We start from the raw sequence: 18,748 nt of genomic DNA, 5'->3' as shown, positions 1-18,748 counted from the left end.
ACAACACCCGTACACTTTAGCATCTAGCCTACTTTGGTGTTTAGTCTGTTCAACAATCAAGTGCCAACGAAGCGTCTCGTTGCCTAGTTACCACCGCACAGGACGCACAGGACGGTGATCAGGCCTTTCAAATTAAAAGCCCTGAGGGGAGTAGTTACTTTGCAAAATAAAAAAAATAAAGAGAGAGAGAGACTACGTGCAAACAAATAACGCACTAAAAATATTTCAGTTTTATTCTTCTTCTTTTTTTTTTTTTTTCCAAAAATAGCATCAGATCTGTTCTTCTCTAAATTCGCAACAGTTTAACAATTCAAAATTATTGTTTGATACTACTGGATACAGGTACGTACGTAAGCATATTGCAGCCTAACTACGAATGTAGTAACCACCAGAGGGCAATGTAACCCATGGATCTAGGAGCGTCAAGAGAGAGTTTTAACAACGCGGAAAGACTTCTGAGTGGATATCAAAATAAAAGATTTACATAATGCAGAAGTAAGGATACAGTACTCGACATAATATCGCTGTGAGATTATGGATAAAACAGTCGTGATAAACTCTAATGTTGAATTGTACACGTGAGTTTGACATTTCTGAAGCCATGAATCAGTACATTGCAGCGGTAATGCTTTTACTTTGAAATGTCAGCAATGTTTCGAAACTTCCGCTGTTTGTTGGAGCTTCACAGATTTTTCTCCTGGTCCCACCGGTTTGAGAGCATCTGGGCTTTCTCTCTCTCTCTCTGTACTGCCCACAACATTTTAACCCAGTTTCGTCTTTCTTTTTCGCAACCTCTGTTTCATACAGTTTGTAACTAGTATCTAATTTGTCGACATTTTAATGACATACAGTGGGGAGTTTCCGACAGTTACGTCGCCAGAAAGTGGCAAACGCGTTTCGTAGAGGAAGCGGCTAATTATGATTTCATCAGCTACAGGTGAGCAGACGTGTAATGATGGTGAACTTTTAATCCTTGTGTGTCTTTATTTCGGTGACGGGAGTCGAGTTGAATTGGTTTCTACAGGTGGCTGACATAATGTTGGTAGCTTTAGCCCCTGGACGGTAGCTAACATTAGCTGCTGGTCCTTATCTCAGTCCTGCTCCTCAGCTGACAGTCAGCCGGGCTCCTAACTAACTCTTTCCCAACTCTCAGCCTGTAAACCTACACTGTTGTGTTAAGCTATTGAATATTGACTGTGACATTAGCTTTGATAGTAAACCGTCGTCGTAGCACAGGCTATTTGTGCTTTGCTAAGTTTCCATTTGACGTAAACAGCTGTAACCGGTCACATGAAGAAATGACAGCTTTGCCATTTACTGATGAAAGGTCTAAATTTGTTAGAGCAGTATTTGTTCTCTAAAATTAGAGTGAAAGTTTTCCCAAATAAGTTTCTGGATAAATAGTAGCTGGTGAGTTATGTAATCATCAACTCACCCATCACTGTTTTCGTCAGGTGTTTTTGCTTCTTCTTTCCTAGTGTTTAGGAAACTAGATTTTGTTTTCATGAAAGCGGACATCACAAAAATGAATAGGTATAAGCAAATAATATTTCTCCATGTCAATAGTAACATATTGAGTCTAGTTATGACTTTGACATTTGGATGCACTACGTTTATGAGGTACAATAGGGTTAATTATACACACAGTCTAAGAAAAAAGCTAAAAAATCATATTATAATGTTAAGTTTTTATCTTTAGAAAGGTATTGAGTTTGGTTTTATGAAAACTTTGCAGGATGCCGTTTTGGAAAAGGAGAAGAAAGCAACCAAATTAGTGGGTCCAAAAGATTAATCAATATGCATAATAGTGATAATAATTTAGCTGGATCTGCCTCATCAGTGCCTTTGAACATGATGTTTACAGAGTAGAAGAGGAAATGTGTAAAAACACGGAAAAGGGAGGGGGGAAACTGAAATCATCTACAAATTATGAAAGAAAAGAACAAAGAAAGTCAACCATCCTGGGTTTTCTGGACTGTAGTATTCAACGTCCTAGTTTAATGTTTGGACCACGTAAAGATGCCTGAGGGTATTTGCCAAGTTTAGCACAGTCAGGCTGTAGGGATCACTAAGCTTGTAAGATTTGAGCTCCGGCAGTCACAGTCAGAACAAACTCAGTTTCCTATTTAAGGAAATTACATTAGACCCGTCTCCTACCACAGCATCTTTGAAAAACTTATTTGGTTGTTGAAACATTGACGTTGTATCTTTCAGGTGGAAAAAGTATATGACAGCTCTACAATGTGGACAGATAAGCAAAGAGGAATCAGAGTGACCCAGGAGGAGCTCCTCTGTAAGAATGCCTGTGGGTATTATGGAAACCCTGCATGGCAAGGCCTCTGCTCCAAGTGCTGGAGAGAGAAAGCACGTACAGCTGAAACCCCTAGACGGGACGCAAGGTAAAATTGGTGCTTATTGTAGCATTCTCACAAAAAAATGTTGGGCTAATAATGTCACTGTGATGATCGATTCTTGTCACAGCATCTTAAAAGTAACACTAGAAACTTTGCTTGATATTTATGTTAATATTAACACCAGCTGTAGCCTATATGTAACCAGTTAACAATGAAATAATTGCAAAAAAAAATGTAGGATGACAGTTGATGGACTTCTTGGCACAACTACATTGTTAATGGAGCTGGTTTCTTATATAAATGTGATATTTTAAATGCTTTTGGTGTGGTACTTGACGTTTGAAATTGTTGTTCTTTGGAGGCCAAGAAATGATGGAACTCCCCTCACCTTCTCCAAGTTTGAGGAGAAGAAAAACATTGAGAAAGGTCATCGAATTAACACAATGAAGAGACTCTTCTGGGGCAGCCCGTCACCTCCAAAACGTCAAGGTAGTCATGTCTGCTGTGTCCTTTTGATTCAGTGTTCACAGGTCCATCAGTTCAAACTGTAAAACATTTGGAGAATAAAAAAAAGGGAAAAGATTGGATGCTGTCACTTCAGCCTGGCAGGCATATAAACTTTTAAAGGTGTATAATTAGTCTGAAGACGGCAAAGCTTTTGATTTACCAGTCAATCTTCATCCCATCTCTGTCTGGTCATGAGGTTTTTAAGCTTTGAGTCGTGAGTGTGCCAGTGAATTAGATTAAATACAAGTGGGCCAGATGGAGTTGCCTCGGTAAGGTGTCTGGACTCAGCCTTGTAACAAGGGTAATGAGCTCAGACATCCAGAGGGAGCCAGGAGTAGAGCCACTCCATGTGGAAAAGAGCCAGTTGAGGTGATTTGGATGCCCTCCACTGGCAGTTTTACATGCGCATCCATCCGACAGGTAGGACGACCCAGAGTAGACTCAGCACACAGTAGAGAGATTATCTTATCTGCCCATAACGGTCTAATGGCCAGATAAGATATAATTAACTATTATAATTATCTACATGGGTAGATTGCCATGTGCATGTCCACTGCCTTACAAAACTACTTTACGAAATGCAATGACCAACCATGCTAAATACCATGTTTTGGTTTAAAAATGTTACATTTTTGTCATTTACCTGAAATAACTTCCACTTTTCACCCCTATAGAGTCGTCTGAAAGCCACGCAAATGCATTGAAAGCATACCAGAGCCTTGAACCTGGGGACTTCACTGGCTTCCTAAAAATACTCAAGAGCCCTCCCTCCCAGCGCTTGCAGTCCCGATGTACAGCGTTCCTCAACACAATGGAGGCCTACCATGTAATTATGTCATTAAAACCTTAACAGTGTACTTCTTATTCTTCAGTTTTTATTCGAGCTGTTCTGATCATCACTTCTCATCATCTTTACAGGATCTGCCCGTACAGAAACAGTCTGATCTTGTGCAGGATTTCTACCAGTCTTTTGCCGAACATTTTGGCGGTACGTACAGATCAGTTCAGCACTTTGTGGGCTGTTAATTGTGAGAACATTGCTGTGTTCAATTTTGCAGGATGCCGTTTTGGAAAAAAGAGAAGAAAGCAACCAAATTAGTGGGTCCAAAAGATGAATCAATATGCGTAATAGTGATAATTATCTATCTGGATCAGCCTCATCAGTGCCTTTGAACATGATGTTTACGGAATAGAAGAGGGAATGCAGTATTCAGCGTCCTTGTTTAATGTTTGGAACAACATAAATATGCCTGAGGAACATTGTGAGAGAGTTGTTGTTTTTGTTTTCAGGTTTGTCTGAGGCCCAGGTCACTCAGATAATGGAGCATGTGGAGAAGTTGATAATGACACGGTTGCATAAATGGGTTTTCTGCCATGACAGCTGTGACGATGAACAGAAGGACCTGGCTCTCCAGAGAAGGATACGGTAACTTTCCATACTAGTCACTTTGTTGTACGAGACAAGTAGACATCAAACCAGTGATTAACTGTTTGACATTTTATGACCTCTTTACTTTGCAGCTCCTTAAACTGGGTTACTCCGCAGATGCTGAGCGTACCTTTTCCTGATAAAAACACGACAGTCACAAGCGACCCCTTTCTGTCTGCTATAACAGGTGAGCTTTCTGCTGGAGAGGTTGGTGAGAATTTATCACTCTGACACATCTGTTAAAATTATAAAAATGTAATGTAACATTGTAACATGTAAAATGAAACGTTGTTTGTAGTAAGTGTTGATGTTTAGGAGTGCTGGTAGGAAGTTACCTTGTTTCTGGTCTTTATGCCACACTAAGCTAACTGGTTGCTAGTTGTAGCCTTAGAAGTAAGTGTTATTCCCAAAGTATTTAACTCTTTCTCCAAACTAAAGAGAAAAAGTGGAACGTTTCAAACATGGCCTTTTACATTTTGCCCTGCCCTGTATTTGTTTCAACAGCCATAATTGAAATGGATGCCAAACGAGCACCTCAGGACAAACTTGCATGTGTGTCCAAATGCAGTCAGCATGTCTTCGAGGTGCTCTCCAGCTCAAACAATGAGCCTGCCAATGCCGACGACTTCCTGTCGGGGCTGATATACGTGGTACTGAAGGCCAATCCACCCCGCTTACACTCCAACATGCAGTATGTGATTCGGTTTGGTCTCCCTCACAGCCTGATGGCAGGGGAGAGCGGCTACTATTTCACAAATCTGGTAAGTAGATTGCAAAGTTAAAGAAACTCTTACTTTTCTGGTATTTCACACAGCACTTATAAAAAATGTAAACATCAACAACTCCACCGTCCTCCACCTCTTCCTCCTGCCTTACCTCCACCAGCCCCTCCTGCATGCGTTGGCAAGGTAACGGTGAACAGAAGAAGAAAGCGAGTGAAACAAAAATGAGACAGTGGAGTCATGAGTCTGATTCAGAGGTTACTGCACAACCAACACAGTCAAACACAAACCCCGGAGTTTTAAAACTTAAACAGGGTCGTGATGAGTTTTATAATATAGTTTTAGATGGTAATGTTACTGGTAACTGGAGGCGCACAAGAAGGATAATGTTACAGAGCCTACAATAACCATTAGCAACTGGATGCTGCGTTATCACATATTGAGCATTGTCAGGTGACAGTGGCCGAATGCAATGATTGGTCAGACTTTTTATCAGACCCATATGAGAATAATGATGAGTTTCTATCCCTGGTGGACTTCTCTTACACATTAGTGTGCATTCAGCTTATTAATATCATTTTAACTTGAACAAAGAAAAGTGTAAAATTTCCAGAAAGGTAAGTGTTGCTTTAATCCATCATTCACCATATAGTGCTGTGTAACAAGATGATTAAATACTTATGACCGTGTCCTCTTCTTTTAGTCATGTGCTGTGGCCTTCATTGAAAAGCTGGATGGACCAGCACTAAACCTGAGTCCAGAAGAGTTTGAGGGCTACATGCTGCATCAGCGTGCTCCCTCTGCAGCAAAAAAGAGGATGCAGATGGCCAGTGACACAGAGCACCTGTTAGAAGAGCTGAAAGACCGGCAGGAGAAGCTGGACCAGGGGATGGATGCTCTCCACATGCAGCTACAAAACTGGGTGGAAGCAGTTAACACACAACTGGATGATGCAACATCACAGTTGGCTGTGGTGCAGAAGGAGATCAAAGCTCAAGAAGAGATGTCTCAGGTTACAGCATCCTCAACTCATGAAACATTGGTGCAAGGAGACGACAAAGACCATTCGGTACTGGTGCTTGGAGAACAACGCGCAGAGCCGAGGGATTCAGACTGTTAGCAATACTAACTAACACCTAATCTGACTCTTTTTAATCATCAGCACTCACTAATGTAGGATTCAAAATAGATTTATATTACAATGCCACATTTGCACAAGTTTAACTTGTAGAAAGCTGGGATTTGTATGCCAGCTGAACATGAAGGAAAGAAAACGATCTTTTGAAGGAAACTTTCTGCATTCGCTATCACAGGGTACAAAGGTTTTATAATGACTGTTGAACATGATTTAGATTTGTATCCTGTTTGAGTATGAAGGCCATTAAAATTACATTCCAGTTTGTGCTAACAGAGGGGTGGTGATAAGTAATAAAAGCACTCAGGGTACTTACACAATTATATCACTTAACACTTTCAGGGTGCTCATTTAATATTAATATTTTTTCTAATGGTCTACACCATTGTGCCTATATGTAAACTGCTGTGAAAAAAGAAGTGCTACAGTAAAAATGTTGACAGCTGTTGTGGATCACTACCAGTCACGAGGTGTATTTGGACAAACCACATTTTGGAGAGTTGTGTACCTATTTTCAATGTGTTGTTGCCTTTGCTGTTTGTTCAAAGATGGAAAAAGTGGTGCAAAACAATTTGTAACAAATCCTTAGTGGGCAGAAGGTATGTGTTGTTTACAACTGTTATAACATCACTGAATAGATTTAAGAGGTTTGTGTTCAATGATTGTATCTAATTATAAAATTAAAGTGGACTTGCATAATTAAATCATTTGTTTTTGTTTGTTGTAATTCCTTTATTTCTGTCAAATAACATAGTGTTATGTAATGAGTCGCATGCACGGTGCAAAACTCATTTGTATTATGAAAAATAAGAACTGTAACATTTGAAAGTATTTTCAATTTGCTTCACATCACATTTTGTAACTGATAAGAGTTGAGGATTATTTGGCAACTACAGTGGCATACAAAAGTTTGGACACCTCTGGTCAAAATTACTGTTGTAGTAGAAGATTAAATGGTCTCCAAAAGGCATAAAGTTAAACATGAAACACTCTTTTTAAGTAATATCAGTGTAGAATATGTTTTCTACAATTTTAGAGTGAAAAGTGGAAACAAAGCAGCACCTTGCAAAAGAATGGGTTAGGGTTAGGGGAAACCCAGGAGACTTGAGCTCTCAGATAACTTCTTTGACCAAGCTATTAGACAAACTATTTACTATTTACACGCTGTGATAGTTTCCAAAGGAGGGGGGGCTACTAGGTACTAACTATGCAGGGTGGCCAAACCTTTACTGCAGGGCCCTTTTCCTTTTCTGGCATTTTCAAATTTATAAGATGAAAATAGAAAAAAAAAAAAAAATTAAATGTAAAGGGAATTTATCATCTGTAACTTTATGCCTTTTGGAGATCATTTCATCTTCCACTTGCTGAACTGTTCACATTAACAGAAATTTTGACCAGGGGTGGGACAAACTTTTCCAGGCCACTGTACATGGCTGCACTCTCATGTCCTGACACTCAAACACCGGAAGGGGGCAGTGAAAGTAGTAGAAACAAAGCCAGAAAGTAGTAGAAGGAGAGAGCTGTTGTTCATCGGATGTGAGCAGCAGCCATGAAGATGACAGAGGAAAACACTTCTGGAAACTCTGAAATGACGATGGACGATGTTAAAAACCTCATCAAAATGAAAGATAACATCGAGGAGCAGATACAAGCTTATTACGACGTGTTAGAAGACGTAAGTCCGCTGGACAACCAAACGCAGCGTAGCGCCAAGCTAACCCGAGGCTAGCGGCGCCTGTGTCAGGTCCTGGTTGTGGTTGTTGTTGCTGCTCTGAAATGTTTTTCTTTCTTTCTCACTTTTTACAGCAAGGTGTGGGAGTTGAAGGTCCTTTGGTGGACGCAGAAGGCTTCCCCCGAGCAGATGTGAACTTATACCAGATCAGGACAGCGAGACACAACATCTCATGTAAGCTGCAGCTTGCTTGTTGTGAGGTTTTTATTAGGGCTGAAGCACAACTACGACTAGCCACCTGTTCTAGGATGAAATGAAAGTCTGTCATCGTCAAAAAGGTGATAGAAGAACAACAACGCCCTGTAGGTTGTTATGGTGTGAGGTCAACGCATAACATTGTTAATATAATTATTCCTTGTACGGGTGGATCAGCTTGTTTTTAACCAACCAATGCTGATTGTTTCCTCACTTACATAACATGAAAACAAAGTGCAACAGTTAATAGAAGTAAATAATAATAATAATAATAAAGGTCCATTTTCTTTATCTTATATTGAACGTTTGTTCACACATTATCAGAAAATTTCATGACAGAAGTCACCTTTGTAATTTGTCAAATGCTCATGGTCAAGTCATTTTGGATATGTTTATAATATGTCACTTCCACCACTTCCACCCTGTTAATCTGACTTGTGTAGCATGTCAGTTTAAGGCAGTAGATACTTCATAAGTAATTTTTAACTAAGCTGCTGATTTCCTCTTCAATGACAGAAACAGTGAAAATTTCCCAAAGCCTATAGTGATATAACAAAATGTCCCTTTTGCACCAACCAACCATACAAAAACTAGTAAATATACATAAGTTATAATGATTAAAAATGCCACATATCCAGTAATTGGGAAAAAAAAAATACAGACAGGATGCTTCTCTTTCTTCTAAGTAATTTTCTGTGAATCTGTTCTTGTATAGATATGTACTCTCTCACGTACCATAATTTATTTTCAGTCTACTGCCATTTCAAAGGTAATTTCTGTACCATGTCTTTCAGGCTTGCAGAATGATCACAAAGCTATCATGGCGGAGATAGAAGAAGCCCTGCACAAGCTGCACGCTCGGGAGAAAGCCAAGCGGGAGCAGGATGAGGCGGAGGCCCAGGTGGAGGCGATGGAGCTTCAGGTCACACTGCCGACTCCGTTCGCACGAGTGGACGCAGTGACGCAAGGCTCACCTGCCAGTGGAGCTGTGAGTAATGAGAAGTAGACTTTATATTGGCAGTTTTAGATAAACCATCACAAATGGTTTCAAGTTCAGATTGTTTTATTGCTGTGATTGTAGTTATTTGTTCTTTTCTTTTCCAAAGGGCCTCAGAGTTGGTGATGAAGTCACCGAGTTCGGGTCTGTGAACACGCAGAACTTTCAGAACCTCCACAACATCGCTGCTGTGGTGCAACACAGTGAGGGGGTAAGCTGTAGAAATAGTCAGTCAGATCTTATTGTTTACAGACATTTCACTGACAATGACTAGAAGTTATATTTTGCTGAGATGTCGTTTTGATTTTTATTTGAAATGTAAACTGCGATATCATCTGCCATCTGTTCGTCCACAGAAGCCACTACGTGTCGCAATCCTTAGAGACGGCCAGAAAGTTCAGATGAGCTTGACTCCACAGAAATGGTCAGGGAGAGGTCTGCTGGGGTGAGTGCAAGACACAGATTAAGAGTCTAGTAGTTTTAGTTGGAGTTTTCTTAGCTTCTAATTGTCAGCTACCCAATGAGTCCACATAAATAAAGATGTGGAAGAGTTAGTGAGACAAAAATGTCTGTGTTTTACTTATCCAGGTACAGATATTGTCTAAATACTTTTAACATTAACATGAATGAGTCATTATCTAAATGGTATATTGACAAGTGTCTATTGGTGCGTTCACAACAATCTGTACTTGTTTTCTTTTTCAGATGCAACATTGTCCCAATCCATCGGTGATCACAATGACATGGAGAAACCGTCTGGTGCAACTTGCTACTGCTGGATGGTTTCAAAGTAAATTTGTACATACTGCAGAAATTCCCTTGTTTAATTTTTCAGCATCCTTACCAGAACTTGTTGTACAGCCTTCAGAAATATTAGACTTACATGTCAGTTTCACAGAGTGATAGCTGAATAAACATCTCTAGCTACAGTGATTGAAAGTGATTAACAAATCATGGTAATCAATGCCTTTAGACTTTGGAAAATAATTGATAAGCTCCATCTTTGCCCTTAATAAAAGCTAATTTTCAACTTCTAAAAAACATATGACTCATCAGATGTTACACAAGGACAAAAGTAAATCAGAGAATCTCGTAAAGATAATAAATTATTCCCAAAATGTGTATTCCACATGTAATTATAGGTTTTAGTCAACTTTAAATATTTTAAGTTTATATCTCTTATAATTTACTGTACTCAATAAAATTTCCACTTTCACACATCATAATAATTGAGTCCAAAAGAACTGAAGAATCTAAATAGTTTAACACGATAAAGAGGAAGACAAAAATTTAACAACAAACAAAAGAATGCAATGTGTGATTAAAAAAAACAAACTCTTTTTATTGTACAAAAATTGAAGTCAAATGTTACTTTTCTTTCAAAGCATTAACTCAATTTACACATAGGCTGAGTAAATCATCTTTACCCAACAAGAAGAAATATTTGTCAGGTTGGGGTGAATTTAAGATGAAACTGGAATGACCAAGTGTGATTTTGAAAACAGCATTAACGTGTAAAGATATTCAAAGCAGTGTGAGTCAAGTTAACACGTTCTTATGCCCACTCTACACATTTATACCAAAAGTGGTATAATCTAAATATCAAAAAAAAAAAAGACGGTCTAATCTCAGCAAAGATCACATAGGTTGCTTGAGTTTCTTCTTTTTGGGCTTGACCATCTGTGGTAGTTGGATTTTGAAGGCAGTCCTAAAAAAAGAAAAAGATTTTGATGGTAATGCTGATTAAGTGAGGGTGAAATCACATTGTATAATTTCAGGTGTACAGTGTAAATGGGATTGGCATTAAACCGTTCTGCTTATTGTATATAGTAAAATAAAATAAAAGACTTACTCGCAAGTTGTGCAGATGGGGCTGAAGTTGCAAAATACTGAAAAAGGAAACAAGAGAAAGCATCAACAAACAAAACAGTGTAACTGCAACTTTTTTTAAAAGTGTTATAAAGACTAGGTATACTCCATGTTGTTTTAGCCGCTGCAACTGATCACTTGTACGTATCAACTGATCGACCCCCAATATTGATCGTTTTTGGCCTGCATGACAGACAACGGTTTAAGCTGACATGATCTATTTTGATGGCCTGTGACGCACCGTGGATGGACCATACTTTTTTAAGCCGCAGACACCGGTGCGTTGACCACAGGTGATCGGTGACAGGCATTAACACAGTCGATCGGTCAGAGCATCCAAACAAAGACTTTCGCCATGCATGCGTTCTTTTGGGCGTGAAATAAACTTACTTGACAGACAAACCGAGCACACGTAACCGATCTCAATAAGGTTACGATGACAAAAACAGGCGGCTCTGTAGTCCACGTGTGCAGGAGGCGGAAGCACCAGCTGTGAGCGCTGCTCCAAGTCAGGCAGGAACACCCACTGTTCAGAAAACACCACCAACAACAACCAACACAAAGTTATCTGTCTTTCATTTTAAACAAGACTCATTGTATTCTTAGAAATGTTTTAAATGCAGTGCACTCACTAAAAGGTATTGTGCCAGGGCAATTTTCTGCGGTATCTTGAGGTACAATCCTCCAGTTATGTCACAAGCCTAAAAAATAAATAGCACATGGTAAAAACAACAACAACTTTCGTATTCACAGGTTAAGACAACCCAGTTAAAAGTATCACATTGTCATCATACCCCTGGCATACCTTATGCTGACGATGATAATATACTGTATTTATACTTCAGGGAATACAGACAAGACAGGGTGGTGAGAGACACTTGATGTCCATCTTGCTTGAATTGTCCTTGTCCTAACAAGTCCGTTAAAGCAGAAGTAAGCGATCCGGTCGTTTTGGCTAATGCTGCGTTCCAGGCAGGCTTTTGAAACCGTAAATTACAGCTTCACGTCACGACTTAAGACTTTGTAGTGTTCCAGGCAACCCACTTGTGTTTTTCCGACCTGTTTTACCTGTGAAAGTCACTATAACGGCCACTCGTAACTTCCGACCCGTGAACTCGTACCAGATCGAACTGGTACGACTTCACAGGTCGGAAAAACACGAGTTACGGGTTGCCTTGAGCACACCATAACGTCTTGTCAGCCGATGGAGTTAGCAGCCCCCGCCCTCGTCATGGATCTCTTGGTCCTCGTCCCTACGTCACCACATTCAGGCGCATCCCTTGGCTGCACATACAGCCCTTCATGCTGTTCTCTCTCCTCATTGGATAAAACTTGTAGGATACAAGAAAAGTTTTCTCCCCGGCTCAGAGCAGAGTGACTGACAGACCTGTGTTTCGGTCCACTCTATGTAAGTGATTGCTGTCGGAAGATATAACTATTTAAGACTTATATTAACACAAACATTCCGCTTACTTCTGCAAAAAGAAAAAGAAAGAAAAAAAGAACCAGTACCTGCTGAAGAAGACCTGAATCTGCGTCCAACACACAGGCGTCTATCAGGATGTTCTGTTATGGAAGAGCAAGTATAGTCACTAAATAAATGAAATACATACTGAAGAAAAAAAAAGGTAAAGTAAGAAATTCATTGTACCTGTTTCTGGGCAGCAAAAATCACATTCATGAAGTTCATGTACTGGAGGGCACAGTCCTCAGCTGCTTTTATCACCTACGTCCAGTCAAATCAGATTTGAGTTGAGTGAATCAAACAAAAGCATTTGTGAAATTATACTGTTTGGGACTTACCAATATTCTTGATTTCACCTCCTGCCCAGCTAAAGAAAACAAAGGGGAAAAAAAGAAGAGCGCTTGTTACCACAACCGCATCCAACATAAGTGGAAGTGAATGGAAGAATGGATGGATGGATTAAACACTTACCTTCCATCTCCTTTGAGACCCTGTTAATATCTTAATATTAAAAAGATTAAGGGAAATTTGTAAAACACCTGAACCACATGCAAAATATGGACCAGCAAAGCAACAGTATGAAACATCACTTCTGTCCTTCAACACAAAATATGAGCAGATTTCAAACATACTGTGCAGTGTGCACACCGTTTGTCAGGAACGATATTATATTATATTCACTGTAAAGAACAGTAGCCTACATAAAACAGAAAACTGACAAAAGGATACAGCAGAGAGCTTTGGCAAGGGATCCAGCCAGCAGAGTATCCGTTGAATTCCCCCTCACTTCAGCTGTAATCACATAAAATGTTCATACATTTTCAGGGATTACCAACAATTGCAAAGACAGTGAAGGTGCCATTTTCACATTTTATGCGAAAATAAATATTCCAACTTATCCACAGGTTTGTCTACAGTTTGTTTAGAAAGCAGGCTGCCATCTGTAAAGAAGCTTGTACTCACTTTTCGACATTACATTCCTGATCTCTTCGGCAATAAGGTTGTTGGCAACAGACAGGAGTTCATATTTCCCATCCCCACTGGAGGACGCATCGTCTCCGCCACTGTCCCCAGCGCTCCAGTTCTTAGTGGGAAACAGGAAGTGGCTGAAACAAAGTAAGTGCAAGAGTTGAGTATTTAGTCAGTAACAGCAGTAAATACATAATATTCAGCCCCACTCACATTGTTGAATCAATGGGTGTATGAACCATTTTACTGTTGTATCTAGTCAAGGTGGAGTCTCTTGGCACGACTGTATACATGTTCTTGGGCTATTGATAATATCTCTGTGGGCCTTAAACAGTTATTTAAATAATCTACTGTTATTTAAATAACCATCTGACAAGTTTATGTCCACAATCACTTGGCTAAAAATGCAAACAACTCACAGGCCCCCAACAAGAACCTGCTTTTTTCTTTTTCTTTTTTACAAGCTTGTCATGTGTTTCTTCATTTAACAATACACTGTGGAGTGCTATACAGTCACCTGTCTTGACAGTGGCTCGCTATGACAGCCAGCTTGTTTGTCCTGGTCATGGCCATGTGTGAGTTCCCCAGCACCATGACAGCGTCCAGGCATTTGGACAGGGTGAACTGGACGGAGACCAGAGGACAGAGGGAGCTGGTCAGAGCCACTCAGCATTTAGAAACCCATGTACATTTCATATTTAATAACACTTTGGCCCACCTGTGGCTCTCGCTGAGCTTGCTGCCCCCACCAGATGGGATTCACATCCACGACGATGACCAGCAGACTGGCTTCCTCCTCTGCAAACAATGCGGAGGCAATAGAACAACACAACTCAGCGCTACTCAGCGACGGAGCTCACAGCTATGTTTTTACTACACAAAACACACAAGTCACAACGTTACCTGTCGCCATCACACAGCAAGGTCTGTGTTTAAAACACAAGAAAAGAAACTTAAAAGTGAAGAAACTGCAGTCTTTTATCTCCTGTTCGCCTCCATCTTTGGCCTCGACTCTGCATATGTAGACAATTTACGCCTTATAATCCGGATATTCTGACAATGTAAATCTGCATTAAAAACTGTGCAAATTTTGAAAAAAAAAAAAAAAAAAAGTCGGTCCAGCTACGTTTATTTCCCAAATCTGGAGCCACACTGCAGTGTTTTGTATCATACAGTGGCTGCGGCCATTTTTATCTTCTTCTACTTCAGATCTGAGCACCACGGGTCGACTGCTGCCGCCTGGCGCCGCCTGGCGCCGCCCGCCCTACACAGCATAATCCACATGTAGCACCTAAAATTCAGTGTAATATAGGTGAAACACGTCAATTAAGGTAAGTCTCTTTTTTGTGTCAAATTTTCATGATATTTATTTGTCACACATAGCGGGTTAAGTTATTGAAAAGATGTCACTAAAACAAAGTAAAAAGTTGTAATGGTCTGGGGCCATTGCATATGGATTCTCCGGCTTCCTCCCAGTCCAAAGACAGGCAGTGGCTATATTGTGAATGTAAGTGTGTGAGGTTGTCTCTCTGTCAGCCCAGTAATAGGATAGATAGCTCTATGTACAGATAAACAGAGTTAATTCCAATGGATGGATATCTGAAGATATAAGTTTATTACATATGGAATGGCCATTGTAAAGGTTTTTTACATGTACATATATGCAAAATATCTTTGATGAATTTTCACATAGAAAACAAAGAACATCACAACATGTTGCAAGCATATAAGCAATGTAATAATAATAATAATAATAATAATACTCAGCTGCAATAAACTGTAGCTGCAATTTATTACCCCCCCCCCCCCAATATCAATTACCTAATTATCTTTCCACATCAATCAATGCATTATTAAAAGAAAAATGTTCTGTCAGAAATCCAGATAGTTACGTATGCATTAAATATTTACTAAAATAAACAATACACATTCTGCATATCCTTCCCTTTACACTTTTCATGTTTCCCTGGAAATAAAAGCCTTTTTGTCGTGCTTTGTATGTTCAATGTATCCTTGAGTATCTATTTTTTGGGCTTGGGTTTTGGCTGGGCCTTGAGTGAGACAGTCCTGTATTCCTCAGTCTGGTATTCGTCTGAGGCAATGGTCTCGGTTGAGTTGTTCAGTGTTACGTACACATCCCCGTTGACTTCAGTGACTTTGTGAATCCTCTGTTTGACTCCCTTTGAGCGCCATTGAGTTTTTAGGGGTTTGGCTGTAGGATCGTCCACGGCTTGGTAAAGCCCTTCCCCCTCCGCGAGTGTGATCTTGTACTTGTGCCATGGACACACGATGCACAGCCGCCCGTTGAACTCCTAATGGTGTAAAGTGGTAAAGAGATTAGACTGTGATCAAACAGCTGTACTGGCAATCTTACAGGAACATTTTGTATTTATCAGCTATTTCACGTATAATGAAGCCAGAAAAAACAACTTCTAACACATCAACTTTGATGCATCGGTGCATTTGTGTCAAAATTTTGTTTCAGTAAACTCATTTTAATAGTCAGAGAAAATAAAACTCACCTCAATGTCTCCATATTGTAATGCACCACCAGAATCTGACAGGAGAAAAAGAAGTGTCATGTTACGCAGCCATTTTTTAATCAGTGTAGTAAACACTGAATTAAACAGTCGTTGCTGAGAATGAGTTCACTCTCAGTCAAAGTGCAGCTTACGGTAGCAGTGCATGTCCATTGCATGAAGCCGCTCCTGGTGGTACAGGACCAGTATGTCTCTGCATCCGTTCACCAGCTTGGTCATGCGCCCCGCTTTGACAATATCCTCCTTCTTCCCGACCAAGTGCGAGTCAGGAGGAGGTGAGCAGGAGGAGGAGGCCTCCTCTTCAGAGGACATGTCCATCACTTCTTACTTCAAGCTTCCTGTTAATTACAGGCATTTTTCTTATTTTATTTGGGGATATTATCATTTGCAAAATGGATAAATTATAACATTAATACACACATAAATAAAACACATGGCACAGACTTTGTGTTATTTTTTCCCCTTTTCCTCCAACTTTTTAATTATCATGTGGCTGATGAATATTTGAATAACGAGATAAAATAAAAGGAGGAAGTAATCAAAATGTTCCCAAGGCATACAGATTAGTATCAGACATTTTCCCTTCCTGTTAATTATTTTACACATGTAGTGTCACTGTACTGGCCTTTCATTTTACCATTTTGAGTAGGGGAGAGTGGGGTAAGTTGAGCATAGGGGCAAGTTGAGCCACCCCATATTGCGAGCAAACCATAAGAAAAAGCAACAGCATGTGACCAAATATTTAGGAGGAAGGCATCATTTTATTGAGTGTCTGTGAAAGTAAGAACCACATGGGTAAAATAGTTTGACATTCATGTCCAAAAAAATGTTTTTCACTCTCGAAAAGTGAATTCAGTCGATCCCAAGTTTCATGAGAATTGTGTTTAGACCAAAATAGATAATTATAAATGAACATGCGTGAAACTGCACCATTTTAGCTGTGTGGACTAACAAAGTCAATATGGTAGCTCTGGGGTAAGTTGAGCCACCTGCCTTAATTATTAAATCAAGACCCTGGATGTTTATGATTACATGTATGTTCCTGAAAACAGGCAAAGATGTTTATGGTGAGCCACGCTTTACTTTTAAAAGAGAAAGATGAGGGATTCTCCCCAAGATGCAGCAGGTCCCAGCTGTTTGTGTTCACTTGCAATCTGGACAGGTGGAAAGAGGGAGGTGGGAGATGGATGGAAGGGAAGGAGGGGGGTGGATCAACTTACGCCGCTCCTATGCTTACCCCATACATGGGGTAAATTGAGCCACGGGACCACTCTTTTTGGAGATACTATAATTTCAAAACAGTTATGTTTACACTCATTCTGTTTGTTAGTAGGGATGCACAACAACCTGAAATGTATATATTATTAATATATATTGTTAGCAAGTAGTAACAAAACAATAATTGTCTTGATGTAGTGATCCTGAATATGAAAAGTGGCTCATCTTACCCCACTCTCCCTTAAGGGGGGGAGAAAAAGAGGGATATAATACTACAGCCCAGTCTAATACAGGAGACACAAACGTGCCAGAGCACGTTCAGCAGTTTCTCTTCTCTAGTGTTTTAATTACCTTATCATCCAAAGTGGACAGTGTAAACGTAAATTAATTTACCTTTCAGTGTCCTCTGGTGGTCACATCTCTGACTGGTCCGTCCCATACAGGTTATGGTCTGTCGGGTGGCATGGCAACAGATTGCTTCTGTTGCTAATTTTAGTCACGCGTCCTGGTGGGGCGGGACACGAGACCTTATCTTGCTAAACAAATTATACACACGAATGCGCTAGTACTTTATCAGTCCTTCTGCATTAATTTGAACATGTGCCAAATGTTAAAAACTTCGTCAGCGTTTCATATCAAGGAAGTCTCTCTCCCCGGTAAAGTGCAAATGTTGTTGTGTGTTACATTTAAATGTGTCCCCAGTGAAACACAGACTGTCAGCACACAGTCTCCTTCCCCTTCATAGCCTGGTGTAGGCAATGTTAATGATTATATATTATATTATATTATATTATATTATATTATATTATATTATTAATTAATGGTGTATGATGGATTTATGGTGGGTTGAGAAATAAAACACAATATAACAATATCATACCAATAAATTATGAAAATTGTCGAGGTAATAATAATTATCAATCACTGATACATAATTTGTAAACACAGATATATTGGCAGTCTATTTCATTCTTGGCACATACGGGCAGTGGGGCAAATGTCTGATGGGGTTAGTCTGAGAAAGGCTTTTTGTCTTAGTGGGTTTGTTGGTGGGCATTAAGCCCCCAGGGGGATTACCTTTGTCTTTTATGCTGATCTGAGCGTTAACTGACCGACTGTCCCTCTGTGTTTCTGCATTCAGCTCCCATTGAACGTCTTAATTTCTGCTCCATCGTGGCTTGTCGGTCTGTCCACGGCTGCACAGGAGCGTGTTGTTTCACTTGCAGCGGGAAACCGTTTTCGTTGTTATGGTGACGCACTGTGTACGGAAATGGTGATCCTACTCAAGCCAGCAACTTTGTGAAAAATTTATGCATGTTGTCAATTCAGTTTGCTTGTTCAGAGAAACCGGTACCGTTTCTCCAGTTGCTTTTTTTTTCAAGCTGAAAAAAAGAAAGAAAGTCTGCAGTGGATTTGGTAAGTTTTCAGTAGATTATTTTATTTATTTATTTATTTGAGGTTTTAGTAGGAAAGTCCTACATGAAAACTATTGCACTGAATCATTTGATGTTGGCAGTCATTTAACCAACTTATTTTAGAGTGTATGGTTATTTTAGCAACATACTTGGACAAGTGTCAACAACATACTTCCTATTTTGTTTACTGCACTGCAGCCA

At 39.8% G+C, this 18,748-nt stretch overlaps 4 protein-coding genes across 5 annotated transcripts; 2 read left to right on the top strand and 2 right to left on the bottom strand.

The window, feature by feature from the left end:
- The first annotated feature begins 652 nt into the window (after positions 1–652).
- LOC146981459 (rab5 GDP/GTP exchange factor-like) lies at positions 653–6,853 on the top strand. Of its 2 annotated transcripts, none has more exons than XM_085786674.1 (9): positions 653–937; positions 2,215–2,399; positions 2,716–2,843; positions 3,536–3,687; positions 3,780–3,849; positions 4,152–4,287; positions 4,383–4,477; positions 4,795–5,051; positions 5,716–6,853. In XM_085786674.1, exons 2-9 carry the CDS (start codon positions 2,242–2,244, stop codon positions 6,130–6,132), a joined length of 1,413 nt encoding a protein of 470 aa, XP_085642800.1. In that variant the 5' UTR covers positions 653–937; positions 2,215–2,241; the 3' UTR covers positions 6,133–6,853. The 2 variants fall into 2 exon arrangements, with proteins under 2 accessions (XP_085642800.1, XP_085642799.1); XM_085786673.1 differs by having other exon boundaries at positions 711–949; positions 2,225–2,399.
- Positions 6,854–7,642: 789 nt separating this feature from the next.
- On the top strand, positions 7,643–10,000 carry psmd9 (proteasome 26S subunit, non-ATPase 9). The gene is made up of 6 exons (XM_085786671.1): positions 7,643–7,822; positions 7,954–8,053; positions 8,869–9,062; positions 9,181–9,282; positions 9,428–9,516; positions 9,777–10,000. The coding sequence occupies exons 1-6, from the start codon at positions 7,697–7,699 to the stop codon at positions 9,802–9,804; spliced, it is 639 nt and encodes a 212-aa protein (XP_085642797.1). The 5' UTR covers positions 7,643–7,696; the 3' UTR covers positions 9,805–10,000.
- Positions 10,001–10,375: 375 nt separating this feature from the next.
- gtf2h3 (general transcription factor IIH, polypeptide 3) lies at positions 10,376–14,596 on the bottom strand. The gene is made up of 13 exons (XM_085786670.1): positions 14,278–14,596; positions 14,093–14,172; positions 13,892–13,998; positions 13,369–13,511; positions 13,135–13,197; positions 12,877–12,906; positions 12,744–12,772; positions 12,592–12,666; positions 12,453–12,506; positions 11,573–11,641; positions 11,331–11,466; positions 10,924–10,960; positions 10,376–10,779 (listed from the first exon to the last, which is right to left on the bottom strand). The coding sequence occupies exons 1-13, from the start codon at positions 14,285–14,287 to the stop codon at positions 10,710–10,712; spliced, it is 903 nt and encodes a 300-aa protein (XP_085642796.1). The 5' UTR covers positions 14,288–14,596; the 3' UTR covers positions 10,376–10,709.
- Positions 14,597–14,980: 384 nt separating this feature from the next.
- LOC146981456 (Rieske domain-containing protein-like) lies at positions 14,981–17,748 on the bottom strand. The gene is made up of 4 exons (XM_085788169.1): positions 17,526–17,748; positions 16,049–16,252; positions 15,897–15,931; positions 14,981–15,686 (listed from the first exon to the last, which is right to left on the bottom strand). Exons 2-4 carry the CDS (start codon positions 16,230–16,232, stop codon positions 15,396–15,398), a joined length of 510 nt encoding a protein of 169 aa, XP_085644295.1. The 5' UTR covers positions 16,233–16,252; positions 17,526–17,748; the 3' UTR covers positions 14,981–15,395.
- Between the last annotated feature and the right edge of the window lie 1,000 nt (positions 17,749–18,748).

Source organism: Trachurus japonicus, chromosome 9, assembly GCF_045865225.1.
Source record: "Trachurus japonicus isolate A0001 chromosome 9, Traja_1.0".
NCBI lineage: Eukaryota > Metazoa > Chordata > Actinopteri > Carangiformes > Carangidae > Trachurus > Trachurus japonicus.
The sequence above is the reverse complement of the archived record's forward strand: the minus strand, read 5'-3'. Positions and strand labels throughout refer to the sequence as shown.